We start from the raw sequence: 15,308 nt of genomic DNA, 5'->3' as shown, positions 1-15,308 counted from the left end.
CTGGCTGAGCCGAAGTCCTGATGGTGACAAACTGTCACTATTAGTAAAGAATAAATACTGCAGCATTTAGGTATTTAAGTATTTAAGTATTAAGTTGGTATTTTATTGTACTCGAAACCTAATGAGCTCTTAAACATAACCTTATGCATGCATGCACTTTGCATATGCATATGATTTTAGTCAAACAAGTGATAGCAATTAACAGATGCATTTCACCCTCTTTTCTTCCCCCCATCATCATGATTTTCTTATTCTCCATTGTAGCATCTCAGCAATGGGCATCCAACAGACCAAGACTATTATTGTCCTGCAGAATGTAAATGCATTACAGTTCAGTCTGACCAGTCTCTCAAATACAGCATGAAAGCAGGTCTATGATATTGTTTGTGAACATAATATTACAATGGAAATTGTGATGTGATTTATTGTGTGGCCTTCCCCAAAACCCTGGTGTAAAACAAACAGCACCGTGAACTGGTTTGGAGGAATGATAAAGAGGTTCCACAGTCAAAGAGACATGCTTTGTCTCCGTTATGAGCAAAGATCTCACCATCTACAAGCTCCTATGTATGATGGTTTCACACCAAGAGCAACAGGTTTAAATATGGGGGTTTCAGTACAGGTAGAAATGCCATTTATGCCAATAGTTCCCATGGCTACAGCAAACAAAACAGGAGTTGCATCAAACACTACCACAGCTTAAGGACATCCCCTAAATCATCTGGCAACATCAGATAGATTTAAATTGAAAGAAAAAGAACTGACAACTTAATTACTTGGAACTGGACCAGGCATTAGGATTGAAACTGTGCTGTAGGAGCAAAAATAGGTGAAAATTGATCAGTTTAAGCTCATTTTGGTGACTTCTTGTCAGGTTAAAAAAAAAACACCTAGGGCTGAAAAGGCAGAGTTTTTAAACAGTTTTACATCCTGAAGAAACTCAGATTGTGCAAGTTTCTGGTAATACCATGATGGAGCCTGAGCTGACAAACGGCAACACTTTGTCATTTGACAAAAGACTGAATGCAGATGAAATACTGGTTTTGTTTTTAAAACACTCAACAGGTAGGCGTGGCAGGTTGTTTGTTACCAAGAAGGCAGAAAGTCGTTTGTCGTATTTAAAGAAAGGTTCAGACCACAAAAGGTGGTTGAAGTGAGCATGTTCCACCAGGCAAATAGAGGACATCTAGAGATTCTAGCTTAGTAACAGATGTATGAGTTTGAAGGTTGAAGGAAAGATAACAATGTAGCCAAAACATTCAGAAGGATTTCTAGTGGATGGCAAAGTTTCTGTGAGCAGTGAGAACAGCACTGAAGATCTTCTGATTGGCTTGATTCAGGCATTTCTTTCCCTTTCTTTAGTTTTGTTTTAACAAGCTAAACATCATTGAGCTGCATCTTTATAACAATGTGCAAAAAAACAAAACAACAATTTTATGTAATCAGTCAGCCCTTTTCACTGCAATTACTTTTATTACACACTTCTCCTGTTTTTTACATTTAGTAACATAAATGTTACTACATAAATGCTCTTCCTGCCCTGGTGTAGCAGAAAAGGAAACAAACAGGTTGGATCAGATAACCTGCTTGCTCAGGTTATTGTTAGCAAAAAGGCATAGCTGATTGCTATCCGGTTGGATCAGCCTGTTTGGAAACTGATGGGTGAATCCTGCATACAGCAACCTGTTAGCACAGTTAGTAACCCACTAGCATAGCGCTGTTAGTAACTGGCTAGCATATCGTGTTTAGGAACTTGTTAGTGTGAAATAACCTCCTAGCACTGTTAATAACCTGCTAGCATGGTTAGTAACCTGCTAGCACAATTTGTAACCTGCTAGCATAGCGCTGTTAGTAACCTGCTAGTAAAGTGTAGTTATTAACCTGCTAGCAAGGTTAGCAAACTGCTAGCATAACACAGTAACCTACTAGCATAGCGTGGTTAGTAGCATAACATGGTTGGTAACCTGCTAGCATAACCTGCTAGTGCAGTTGGTGTTGAATGGGCAGTGAAACACAGTATTGGTAAATATTAGTCACCATAACAGCAATATTTATAGTGCATGTCAATATCAACCCAGATATTCACATTGGTACATCCCCACCACAAAACTAAACATGTTATATAGCATTTGCTTAAGCCTAAGGCTCTAAAACTTAAATGACATACAAAGCTGCTCCTGTTGTGATTCGACCTTATCTGCTGACCAATCAAAAAGTTAGAATAAATCAAGATTTTCTCTCTGAATACTTTCCTCTTCCCTATCTCCAGCCTTGTTTAGTACTTGTGAAACAGGTAGAGTAAAAAAGGTCTGGAAGCAGCACAACCAGCTGAATCAGAGGGAAGTGGTCTCTTTAAATACACAGAAACTGTAAAGATGAAACGAAATTTTACACCTCAAGGCTTTATTGTGTCATTCAAGTAAAGGTAAAAATTAGACCACCAGCCACCAATCAGCTGTAACCACACCATACTCTCATGCACTCAAATCAGTAGCCTGCCAGCCAGTTAGCCGTCATCTGCTGGTCAAAAGCTGTAATTTGGGAAACAATAAGCTATAATCTGCCTGTAATGTTTAATTAAAAATAGAAAGGCTGTTTGCTTCATCGTCAGAGCAGCAGCATTCATCAGATACAGGTCGTTGTACTGAAGATTTCTCTTGGACTGTGCTGCAGTCTGAGTGGTTTAGGTCTTAATGGTGACCAGAGGAAGCAAGTGATAAAGTTTTCATAACCCCAAAGCAGAAAGCACTGCCAGGCTGGAAGATCTCTCAGAGGTTTCTCTGTGGCTCACTGCATAATAAAACATTTAGAGTGTGAGTGGGAGGTTTGGAGAAGGACTCACCGTTTCTCCAATCTTCAAGTCTGCACACTTCCTAAAGCCTGGCAGCGGCTTCCCATCCTGGCAAGTGGCGGTGAAGGACAGGCTGATGTCCTCGGGGTGATCCGACACAGTCAGCTCCACTTTGGACCGAATGTTCTGCAGATACAAAAAGAGAAAAAAGAAAAGAAATCAGGAATAAGAAGGTTAGAAATAGATGATTAATAGCTGGGTAATAAATCAATAAAATATATCGTGATAGAAACGTACTCGATATCAATAGATAATACATCCGACAGAATTCAACAACTTCACTGAACTCCAATCCAGAACCACACAGCATTCTGGGAGATGTAGGCAGAGGAATGGCTTTCGCAGCTCAACCTCTCACAGCGAGCTAAGCAAGGTGGGTGGCATCAACTAACTCACTCTTTGGTAACCTAGCAACAACCTATTGAGCAACTTGCACAGTCTTCAAAATAAAAAACTGCAGTGTGCAGTGAAATAAGATGAGTTTGAGAGAAAATTTAGGATGAAAGAAAAAAGATGGAAGTTTGGCAGTAATTCAGACATTTAATATAAAAAACTAATTAATAATCATCGATACGGACTGACATGTTGTGATTCGTTTTTCAGTCGTATCGTCCAAGATGATTTCTAAAGCAGGAGAGGACTTTGAGCAGCTGTTCTGGAAGTGGAGGAATATTGACAACATGGCTCCCATCCTGCTGCTTCATGCCTGCGTGTCTCTGGGTGAATAATAGAGCGGAAAAGAAACATGAGGAATGTGTTTTTTTACACTCAATTTGACCACAACTATGAGTATTGCGCGTGGATGCAGGCTGCAAGTGGAGTGTTGCAAACAGCCGCATGCAGCTGCAGCTCAACTGTACCCAGAACAAATGAGAGGCGTTCCCACGCACATGGAGGAGACGTGGAGTCCCTGCTCTGACCCTGAGCGCCGCAGCGGCGGCTGCAGCCGCTGACCCCAGGCTGCTTGATACAATGTGGCAGCTGGAATGTTAATGCCTCCGTGTGTCAAAGATCACCGAACCCGCTTCTGACACACATCAGAGGTCAGAGCTAAAGGCGGCTTGTCCCAGCTGAGGAGAACGTTCTACACGCCCACGCAGGAAAACATGAGGCGAAGCTGCACACACGCACTGCTTCGTGAAACGCGTTTCATAAAGACCCAATCAGATGAGAGTCTGGCTTCAATTTAGAGCCCAGACAGGAAGAAGAGGAACATGCTGCACTCAGAGAAAAACACTGGAGGAACTGGGGGTTTTAATACAGAGTCCAGCAGGACACACACACACTGAGGCAGCGTCAATGTGTGTGTCCTGCTGACTTGTGGGTTCCTACATCTCCTCCTGGATAGCGGTGAGAGCCGTAGTGCTTTATTTCATCACCAACAAGGCTGATGACCTGTCAGAGGAACCGATTGGGAGCAGAGACCTCATCACTACCTTCACAATGACACCAAGATCCAGATTAGGGCTCAAAAAGTTAATTGTGATGAATGATTATTGAAATAATCGCCAACTAATTTAGTAATCGATTAACCGTTAACTGGACTGCACTGAAAGAACACCCCCTCTCAGCGGTAGGTAAGCCAAAACTGGACAATAAATATATATTTCAGATAAAAAAATCTAGTTAAAAAAATTATGCATTAAAAAAAAAAAGCTCAAATCTTCTAGTAAGCACTGTTTACTCTCCAGTTATTAGTCTGGTAATCAATAAAATAATCAGCATATCATCCCTGGTTTGTACAGATGTCGAGTCCAGCAGAAAGGCCTAATGTTTCTTCATGTTGGTGTTTTTAGCTCCATCATCTGCTACAAATGGTCAAGCAACACTAAAGTAATATTATGCTAATGCATCTTAGGCAATAAAATGTTTCCTTTCTTAATTGAATTATTTGCATATTTGCATTTTCTCATGTGTTTCTAATATTGTAGGTAAATGGAAAAAAATCGGCAAAATGTGGCATTTTTAACAGAACAGTGAGGTTCATGAGGAAGAATCTGCTTCAGCTGTCCTCCCCCTCCTCTTATCAGATGACTGCATCCTGAGCAGACCCACACAAACACAAACAGGAAGCCGGGCTCGCTCCACTCACGTTGTAGGCGGCGATGATCAGCTGGATGACGTTCTTCGAGTCCTGGTCCAGGATCTCCACTGTGGTTCCAGGTATGAGAGCTGTGAAATTCTGAAAACATGACATCAATAGAGACAGACCAGAAAAGTGTCAAAGAACTGAGAACAAAGATGCTGTTGGATGCTCACAGAGAGATGAAGCAAACCTTATAAATAACGTAGAGCCGTTTGGTCACGGCGAAGATGAGGAAGATGTTATTTTCGGCCAGTTTCTCTCCAAGCAGAGCGAGGGACGGATAGTCCTGCAGAGAGGGAGAAACATGAGGCATTGTGGGTATTAGATCCACATGTGCTGCCAATGAATTACAGTTCAGATCAGACAACGCTCTGAACTTTTGACCTCAGGATAAACGTTAATGTGGAGATGTTATCGCTGCTGCACCCTCCTACGTCTCACACTGTGATGTGTTCATTATCTCTGGAAGCTTTGGTGTCTCTGATCTGAAATCCAACAGATCAGAACAGAAGTCACCCAGCTGGGAAACGGAGTCCGTCTGTGTGGAGTTTAACCTCAGTATAAATCCAGCTGTCCTGTTTCTGCCTTCAGGTGTTAGGAGAACGTTAGAGGATGGACAGCAGACGGGTCAGGGAAAGCATTATGGAGGTAGACTCATCACCTTCTATGGTAGGGTCTGATGATTCTAGACAACTGGAAACTTTCTGCTGTAATCCTAGGAAGTTGCGTTATTGTTTGGTTAATGTCTCATGTTGGGACACCTGGACTTTTTTTAAATGAAATGAGGGAGGTTTCTTCTCTGAAGAAGTGCTGAAAAAGTTTACGGAACATTTGGTTAGTTCCGTGTGAAAGTGACTCAGTGGTGAAAATTGACCGCTCCGACCAACCAACATTAAACAGAAGAGGTAGATTTAATCTTTCCAACGCCGACCCTGCAGTCCTGGGTCGCCTCCACCGGCGGTGGTTCAGCAGGGCGGGATCAGAACCACTCGCATGGCGTCATCAGCAACATGTTTGGATCGTCAAGCAACAAGGAGCCAAACGTTGACCTGAATAGAGGGCGGGGCTTAACCAAGCCATTAGAGACTTCAATGGCCCTGTAAGTCTGGTCGCTATGACAAGCTTGTTAGTCCCAAACATATTCAGAACTTGGGTGAGAGGCAAAATGTCTTCAAAAAGCAAGAGAATGAGATTAATTGCCTTCTACTCAGTAACTATAATTATTCATGTTGTTCTGTTGAAACGAGAATTTGGACCAACAAGATGAAGACTCAGATCTAGACACACGGCACAAACCTTCTCTGGCTTCTAATTACAATGACTTTAAAGTTTAGGTGTAAGATGGGAAGTTTTGTGGTTTTTATACACAAACACCTTAATTTTGGTATCCGGTTCTGCCGTACTCAACGTGTGGTTGGTCAGTGAGGTAGAAACATGTCAACACACACGAACCTGTCTTAAAGAGGAAGTCCTAAATACATCAATGAGAGAGAAAGGTCAACCACAGACTGTTTCAATTATCTAATTATCATAAATATGAACCATTGTGTTTAAATCACTGTCACATGCCATCCAGTGGTTCAGTCGTCATGAATTTTGCAAATCCAAGCTATTCCTGAAAAATCTGCTTAGTTGCAGATTTTTTTGTGCAGCCTATCTGAAACATTCGCTTAGGAAGCTGAAGCACCTCGACACAATGCAGCTGGGCACAATACTGACGGCCATTTGCAAAGCAGCAAAAGTATCATTTATTTTTGCTTGGCAGTGATTGGCTACAGCATCACTAAAATGGTTTCCACTGTGTATTAATGCATATTAAGGTGTATTTGGTGTGTGAACTAATAAAATAGACAGCAGTAAGTATTTTCAGAGGGGATCTCATGTATTTGCAGATTTTAGCTCTGTGTGTAGCTGTGGTCTCTAACCCCAGGTAAACTGGGAGTCTTCCATAAGGATTATAAAGTCATTGATTTCTGGTTTTAAATAGGCTTAAAATTTCAGATGGTGTTCGAGTTTCTCTTGGTCATTGAGGTGTTCTGGGGCTTTCATTTGGATTCGGTGATTTGTCTCACCATCTTGGTGGAGGCGCTGTACTCATTGTGGTCGTTGAGGTGACAGCGGCCGTCGTGAGGCTGGACCAGCCCCCCCAGCCGGCCATCCAGAGCCAGGTGCGGCACGTCGTCCGTGGCAAACACCAGCAGGTGGTAGGCCTCCTTCCTCCAGCCAATCTCCTCCTGCCGGTGTCACAGCAGAGTCAGAAGCTGGCCGCGGCCAAGCAGGATGAACTGTTACAGTCACTGGAACTGCTACAGGAAGGGCTGATCAGCAAAGGTTAGCAAAGCCTGAACAAAAAAAAAAAATCTGAACTAAGGATTTAGATTTCATTCTCCAGTTTAGTTTTGTTTACTGAAAGGTCACATATAGTTACACCTTCCCTCTTTCTAGAAAGCCTGAGAACCACTAGTCCACACACACACACAAAGTTTTCTACAAAAGACTCAGTTCAGGCTATTATCACCAGGAAACAACAGGCAGGGCTCCCAGACTGCTGACTAATGCATCATGGTGCTAAAGAAACAGCGTTTCACCCAATCAGCAGAGAGAAGCCTTTTGCAGCTCTTTTGTTCTCTATGTAAAGTTCTCAGAGCGGTGGGCGGCCCAATCAGAATCCTCTGAACACCAACAACACATACACTGTTGTGGGAAGAAACTCTGCTCTGTGCATCAAACACTGTTTGTGTCAAAGCAAAGCAGCTGATCTACTATTCCCACATATGTAATTATTTCTGTTCATACGCAGAACATGACAGCAACACTTTATGAATCAAAATATTGTTCGACCCTAAAATGTTAAAGATTTTTAATCTTATAATACAACCCAACACATCTGTTTGTATTTCTCGACAACGCTGCAGAAGCATTTAAATATAATCTAATGTTTGGCAAATAAATAAGCAAACCTGAGGGAGTCGAAGCCTCACTGAGGAATCAAAGCAGATGAGGGTTAAATGTAGAACATATGCTGGTGAGTGGATGTGTGGTGACCAGATACATGGAAACTCTAATAAAAACAATCTTTTTCTAGTCACTGAACACACCATTATATGCCATCGCAGGTCAGCTGCTAATACACAATCTTGTTTGTAGAAGTTGTTACAGAGTGAAAAGAGTCTTCAGCTGTTGGATAAAAAACTGTGTTTTAAAATGCCAGCAACATCAACCACTGAACGCATTTATATTCCAAGCTTCTACATGATCAGTTTTTTATGGTAAAACTGCTTAAAATGAGATTTTTAGAGTAATGGGTTTTTTTTTCTACACACAAAGGTTCCGCGTGGAACCTTTATATTCTCGTTTCTGGTATGCCTGCGAGTCTGACGCACAATTGACATCTGCAAACAGCGATGGATGACAAAGCAGATTGTGTCGGCTCACTGCGGGTTCAATTCTGATTCCAAAAACCAATCATCTGATGGGACGCTGGAAAAGCTATTGTGTTCAAGTTGTGCTAAAAGCAGTTAGCATATCAGCAATGCTATTTAAGCATCTCAATGCTAAACATGTAGCAGCAGCACAAATATCCCCAATGCTAATGTCAGCGCTTACATTCTACATTTCTACAGACCAGAAACACTGGAATAACCGATCCGATGGTTAAACAAGCTAAATAACAGTTTAAAAAGAATAAATATATTAGTTGTTGAGCTCTTATGTCTATTTGTCAAATTATTTATCAAAAAGGGGTTTTGGATTGAGAATGTTGCTTCTGTTGATATGATTTTGATCAAAATGCTGTTGATTACAGACCCAGTAATTAACTTGATTAAAAACTTTAAAGCAAGTCCAACTACTACTTAAAATATACTCTGAATTCATAGCTATTGCTATTGAATTTGGCACTAAATTCTAAATGCATAGAAACAAACAGGACACTTACTTACAGTACGTCGTCCAACAGTCCAGAGCAACATAAAGAAATGCTGACAAACATAAAAATAAAAGCAAAAAAAAAAAAACCCTCAACATATAAATATGCTGAAAACTGCAGAACATTTGTGTTTTATTTCTGTTTTTGCAGGGAAGTGACATTGATTACATCTGAAGTCTTAAAGTTTTAAATTCCCTCGCCCCATTTGGGGGAATTTCTCTGTATTCCTGCAAAACAATCTGCACCTAGAAGCCGTGCTGCGACTAAATCGGACCCTCAGATCGAGTACCACCTTGAAGCAGCAACTGTTTGAAAGACAGCAGCTCTGGGTAATTACAAGGCAAGTCATTCTCTTCCCTTAGAAAACAATTAAAGTGGGGGTGGAAGGCGGGATGTGACTGGGCCTGCGAGCGCCTCATCCTCCTGACCCAGCAGCTGCACCACACTCAGCTTCCTGTCTGTAACCGTGGCGCTTTGCATGAATGCGCAGACGAGCGAATCCGACACAACTTTGTGCCGTCACTGGGAGCATTCCAAGTAAGATTAAGGTAGGAGGCGCGGCGTCACCTTGCACACGGCGGCCTGCAGGATGGCGTCGAAGCCGCCCTCTGGAGCATCTCGGTTCCGGGACACCATCTGCTTCTGCACCTCCTCGTTGAAACGGTCCACTTTGTCCGTCAGAGAGAGGATGTGGCGAAAACCGAAGGTGGGCACGCAGTTTGGGAAGAGCTTGTATCTGTACAGGGAGACACGGACAGAACGTCAGGCTCTGGAATTAAACAGTAAAAGCACGCTAAGCAGTAAATATTATCTTTTAAGTCCCAAAGCTTTTGGCTTCAGAACTAAATAATAAAATACCTGATGATGATCCAAATCAGTTAATAAAAGGTACCAAAAAGTAAGAGTTGCACTGATCCGATATTAATTTCTGTATCAATCCAGATTTGTTTTTAAAAATCTGGTTACAGAAAGAGAAAAATAACTTACTGTTATATTTCTGATGCAGTAACTGAAGCCACTTTCCTACTATTACTCTAAGCTAAACATGACAATGCTAACTTGAAACAATGTGTTATTTGCGTTACATTTTAAATGTAAAGTATAAAGTCACAATGCTTCTGTTTTTTTCTGATCGTACCTGAACCCACCAGTTATGTTACATATTAGTTATGAGCTGAGGACTGACATGATCAAAATGCTAAAAAATAAATAAATAAAAAAGTATCACTCACACAGCAATGACAGGAGGCTGCTGGGGTCAGCACAATGTCATTCACACACACACAAACACCCCTGCACGCACTCAACTGAGCGGGGATGTAACCTAGATGGCAAGTGATGCGTGATGGTGGTCTCACCTCCGGGGTAAACACTGTGTCCCCCCCACCTATCTGTTCTCCTTTCTTTACTGAGTTTGCATCACCAGCTCATGCAGAGCGTTCTCTTTCATTCTGCCTCATTCTAGCAGCTGCAGCACATTAATATACATGAATCATATTAAACAGCAACATGAGGTGTGACTGTTACTTCAGTCTGCTGCAGACTGGCCAAAATAAAACCAAACTGCTGAGTTTTAGGCCAAAACGAGTAAAGTATGAGGAGGGTCGGACGATATGGCTGAAAAATCACAATATTGATAATTGGTCAATATTGATAATATCAATATTGATAACTATTGATTATTAATAAGCAACTATTGTTTTAAATGTCTAAAATTCTGCCAAACTGGTGACATGACCTTTGACCTTTATTGTTAAGCAGCTATGAGACACGGTGGGAAAACATGAAAGTGCTGCTGAACAAGTTACTCAACAGGCTGTTGCTAGGTAACCAAAGAGTGAGTGAGTTTGTTGTCGCTCGCTGTGAGAAGTTGAATGGCTAAAGTCTTCTCTCTGCCTACATCCCCCAGAATGCTGTGCGGTTCTGGATTGGCGTTGAGTGAAATTATTGGAAATTCAATCAGACATATCACTTATTGATATATATATACAGTTACTGACTGATTGCCCAGCCCTAATCCTGAGTGCTGCGTTGCGTCTGGTCGTGCTTCCTACCCGTTGCAGGGGTTCTCCTGGTACTTGGGGGCCGTGTAGGAGAAGGGCGACATGTTTTTATCCACGAAGGAGCCGAAGCCCAGACGGAAGTTGCTGGTCAGCTTCCCCATCTCCTCCGCCAGCTTGGTGCCCAGGTTACGGATGGTGTCCAGGTCGTCTTTCATGGACAGCGAGAGGTCCATCAGGTAGTAGAGGTCCACCGGGTAATCCTCCACCTGCCGCACCTGCAGGCTGAACGCCGTCTGGTCTCCTGCAGGGGCGGAGCCAGCTTGTGTTTACCCACAGACGGACGGACACCTGGCAGCTTCCTGGCATTCAGCCGGTTCTTACCTGGCCGCAGGCTGAGGGAGATCCTCTGGGGCATGATCTGCACCACGTCGTACTGGGCCGGTCCCGATCCTTTAGTGCTCAGCGGTGAGTTCTGCAGGACGGAGATTGTACTCCTGGGGTACTCGATGAAGCGCGGCTCACAGCCCCTCTTCTGCAAGTTTTGCTTGAGGTCGCATCGCGACGTCAGCGAGCGGCGCTTCCCGAAGTCCTGCAAGACCAGACGCAGCAAAGCTCACGCTGGTAGTCACAGCAGCTCAACCATCAGCTTTTCTAAATGGCAAATCATGACTCAGAGAGGTGATAGTCGAAATAATAATTAGGTTATTACAGGAAAGAGAGTTAAGTTCAACATTCTACTGTATCCATGTTTGAGGCTCTTATTTTGAAGGAAGAAAAAGTGCAATGCTTGTTGACCATGTGGAATAATATTGGCTTGTCTTCAGTGTGGCTGACAACACTTGTTTATGTAAAAAAATGATTTGTTTGTATGGCAGCATTTTTGCAGAACAGTTATAAAAACCAGAGAAAGCAAACAGTTGCCATGGGAAACGTAACCCAGCCTCATGGTTGGCTCACAACACGGAGGTCCACTTCTGATCCTCTGCTATCCAAACTGAAGGGCTTTGTCTCTGCTATTGTTTTTACACAGTCTTTAGATCGCATCTATTAATCTCAAGTTCAAAATCAAAAATATGTACACGGATCTAACCAGAACTACACAATTCAAGGCTGAACGGAAACTCCTTCCAAACAGCTTCATAAAACCTTTATTCTGCATATCAAAACAAAACTTGTTTTCAATTTTTGAAAGTCAGACGAGAGTAAAGAGGGGATATTTGGTTTTTCATTAAATTTTTATTAAATAGTTGATGACTATAGTTGTGGCCTCCTGTAATAGTCTGGTTCATCCAAAAAAAGAAAAAAAAGTGCTCTGGTCCTTTTTTTATTTCTGTTTATTGATTTGCTTAGGAGGCCATTTTGGATTATATTGACACTGAAGTGGCTAGCACATCCATTCTGTTTGATTAAACCCATCACTAAAGCACGCTGTGTGCTTCAGGGTTTTGGTTTCAGAGAACCACTGCTAGCCTTTGCATATCTAAATAAAACACAGCACATATCAGTGGCGCAATGTTTTCTAGATAAAGCTTTCATTTTACGGAAAAGCTACACTTTATGTTTAACCTCAACTTTGTGTTCACTGTGTCCAGGAAAAATGTCCCAACTAGTTACAAAATGTTTCAGATAAACAGCAGAACAGCGTCTGGTGATAACAGTTTAAGATATTTGCTCAACATATTTTTGCCGATAAATGAACAAAAGATGCTTATTGAAGCAGAAAGCCTGCAGATTACCTAGCAGGTGTCTACAGGATGACAGTCACTCACCTCTTGTGCGCACCAGGCGCAGCTGGGGTGGATCAGGAGGCATTCTTCACAGGAGGTGGCGCTGCCGCTCATACAGATGTTGAGACCTGAGGAGAGAAGATCAGCAGCTGGATTCCCACCAGGTACATTCAGAACAGAGACATATTTGCTCACTGTTATGTGGTTTTTAATCAGTTATTGTAAAAATATGGACCCACCAGGAGGATGTTTGTTAAATTATTTTGTAGGGGAGATGTTAATACGGAGGGTGTTTAAACTAGGATTATCCCTGTCAGGTGCTTAGCTGTTCATAAGCTCAAGCAGAACTTTTCTTTTCGTATGAAGTGTTTTATAAATAAAATTGATTGATTGATTGATTGATATTCATCATCACTGAACCCAACATCAGTTATTTCTGTTGCATCTATGAATTTATGCCTGACAAAGAACTGATTGTTTAAAAATTTGTTTAATCAGTGATCAAACTTATACTATGCAGGTTTCCTCCAAGCCGTTCTTCTCCCGTTGCATTGTAACCAGTCAGAGAGAGACTGTAATGGCTGCTGCAGATCCCACTCTGTTAGTCACTTGCTGCTTTACACATTTCCTTACCCAGAATAATGTCCGAGCAGAGAGCTACAGCCATGTTTCATGCCCAATTATCTAAAAGTCACACGAAACAAATTAAACATGCTAATGTTAGGCTAGCGAGCATTTCTCTGGACCTGCAGCAGCTTAAGCATCGTCTTACAAACTACTGACCAGTAATCTACACCGGTCATCTCTTCTGCCAAATGAACCTGGCTTCATTTACAAAACTCGTTATGATGGTTTGTCTGTATGTAGATCCTTTCTTTATCTAATTTACTTACAAACCCTGCGTCTCTTATTTTTTAGATAGTTAATTGTTTCTACGCCTTCTTTTGGAACAATAACATGTTTCACAAATCTATTTCTTTTTTAATTTGACATTTTCTCATTTTCCGTGTTGATCCCACTTCATACGTAACGCCTGTACCTGTAGCGCCTCTTTCCAATCAACTACAAGCACCACATGCTCAACCTCCAGTTCAGGTTGACATGTTAAAACAGAATGATGCGATTCCTAAAGTTCCTCTGCATCTGACAGGAAACATTAATTAGAACATGTATGTTGGGAATCATGGTAGCTTCTTCAGCATCTTCCGGTAGAGATTCAGCATTTGTCTCATCAGAAGTTGTTGGTGTATTTTCTCCACAATAAGTGCCAAGAACCTGGACAAAAGTAGCCATACCACTAGAAGTCTTTTTCATCTTTCTTCTGACTAAAGTTATAACGTTTAGGAATTCAGACTTCAATCTGATGGAAAGCTGGTTATGCAAACAATGTTATACTGATAATGATGTTTACTGAGAAGGACTGAAGAATCGGACATGCTTAGTAAAATAGAAATTCAAAGTCTAATTGATCATCCGTTTCCACGCTTCACATCCCATCAGCAACAAGTTCTGGGTTTCAGGTAAATAATTCAGAGTTGAGCCCAGCCGTGGTTCTGACTCGTTCGGGTTGTAAGTGTGTTTTGGTTCTACAGAGCAGACCGACTTCCTGCCTACTGTTCGCTCCAGTCTTACCTCCAGCAGAGCGCAGAAACGTCTCCAGCAGCATCCAGCACAGAGCGGCTCTTCCCGGGCTCCACATGGTGTCACGGCGCCGCCAGTCAGCTTCTAGATTTCTAGTTTTCTTCTCAACACATACACACGCAAGCAAACCCCCACACACCAAAACACGCGCCGACGTGTCTAGTTTCCCATCAGACCTCCCATTTGACTCCGCTCCGGTTATCTGTGCGGACCTCGACCGCGTCGCCGGGGTCTCCTCGGATCATCCTCCCGGCAGGCAGCGCTCTGGCTCCGGGGCGATTCGTTCCTGCGATCCGCTCCTGCAGCTCAGATTTCTGCTTGGACGCCTCTGCACTTCCCTGACCTGACCCCTCCAGACAAAACCTACACAAATGACAGCAGCTCCCAAACGTCCCTTACGATTACATGGCACTGCCGAGGCTCAGAGAAGCGGCAAAGCGAGGGTGGGATGACGTCAGAGCCGAGCCAAGCTCAGCAGATGTCCACCAAAACAATATTCCAAAACAACCGCGGTGTTCCTCTCCGGACTTTTAATGATCCGCTCTCCCAGTCCAGTTTACGTCCCTGCTGGAATCCCCGCCTCCTCCACTTTAGGGATTATGCTGCATTCGCGGGAGCTCGGAAAAAAGCATATCGGAAACCTGAAACAAGAAGAGATCTTTCCTGCCAGCAGCCATCACGATCTTCAAATAACTCTTTGAAGAATCTAAATTAATTAGTTACAACAGCATCCATTTGGGATTAATAAAGTATTTTTGAAATGAATTGAAAGTGTTTGGTTTGCATGTAGGAAAAAACCCCAAAAAACCAAACTGAAATCCAGCCCAAGACTGTACTGATAGAATATAAAACATTTAAGTCAAACTTCTTTTTTTCATCCTTTTTGTTACAGTAAATGTAGAACTAGAGGAAAATAACACTCAGTTATTATATACTTGAATGTTGTATTCCAGGAACAATAATTTCTTAAGCTACATCAAAAGTAGCAAACATTGTTAAATGGTAAAAAGAAAAAACGAATTCTCTGATTGTTCTTAATGCTACAATAGTTTCATAAACCTTCAACATACCA

General features: G+C 42.2%; 1 protein-coding gene across 1 annotated transcript in view; it reads right to left on the bottom strand.

Annotated features, from left to right (window-relative positions):
• The window catches only part of itgb5 (integrin, beta 5), a 59,358-nt gene extending 44,550 nt beyond the window's left edge, over positions 1–14,808 (bottom strand). The window contains exons 1-9 of the mRNA XM_032566875.1: positions 14,228–14,808; positions 12,638–12,723; positions 11,250–11,457; positions 10,920–11,169; positions 9,433–9,601; positions 7,010–7,171; positions 5,128–5,223; positions 4,944–5,033; positions 2,843–2,977 (exon numbers count right to left, since the gene is read on the bottom strand). Coding sequence (XP_032422766.1) covers positions 2,843–2,977; positions 4,944–5,033; positions 5,128–5,223; positions 7,010–7,171; positions 9,433–9,601; positions 10,920–11,169; positions 11,250–11,457; positions 12,638–12,723; positions 14,228–14,294 — 1,263 coding nt within the window. The 5' untranslated portion in view covers positions 14,295–14,808. The remainder of the gene's footprint in view (positions 1–2,842; positions 2,978–4,943; positions 5,034–5,127; positions 5,224–7,009; positions 7,172–9,432; positions 9,602–10,919; positions 11,170–11,249; positions 11,458–12,637; positions 12,724–14,227) is intronic.
• Positions 14,809–15,308: the final 500 nt, after the last annotated feature.

This window comes from Xiphophorus hellerii, chromosome 7 (assembly GCF_003331165.1).
Source record: "Xiphophorus hellerii strain 12219 chromosome 7, Xiphophorus_hellerii-4.1, whole genome shotgun sequence".
NCBI classification, from domain to species: domain Eukaryota; kingdom Metazoa; phylum Chordata; class Actinopteri; order Cyprinodontiformes; family Poeciliidae; genus Xiphophorus; species Xiphophorus hellerii.
Note: the sequence above shows the minus strand (reverse complement) of the source record. Positions and strands in the feature narration are given on the sequence as shown.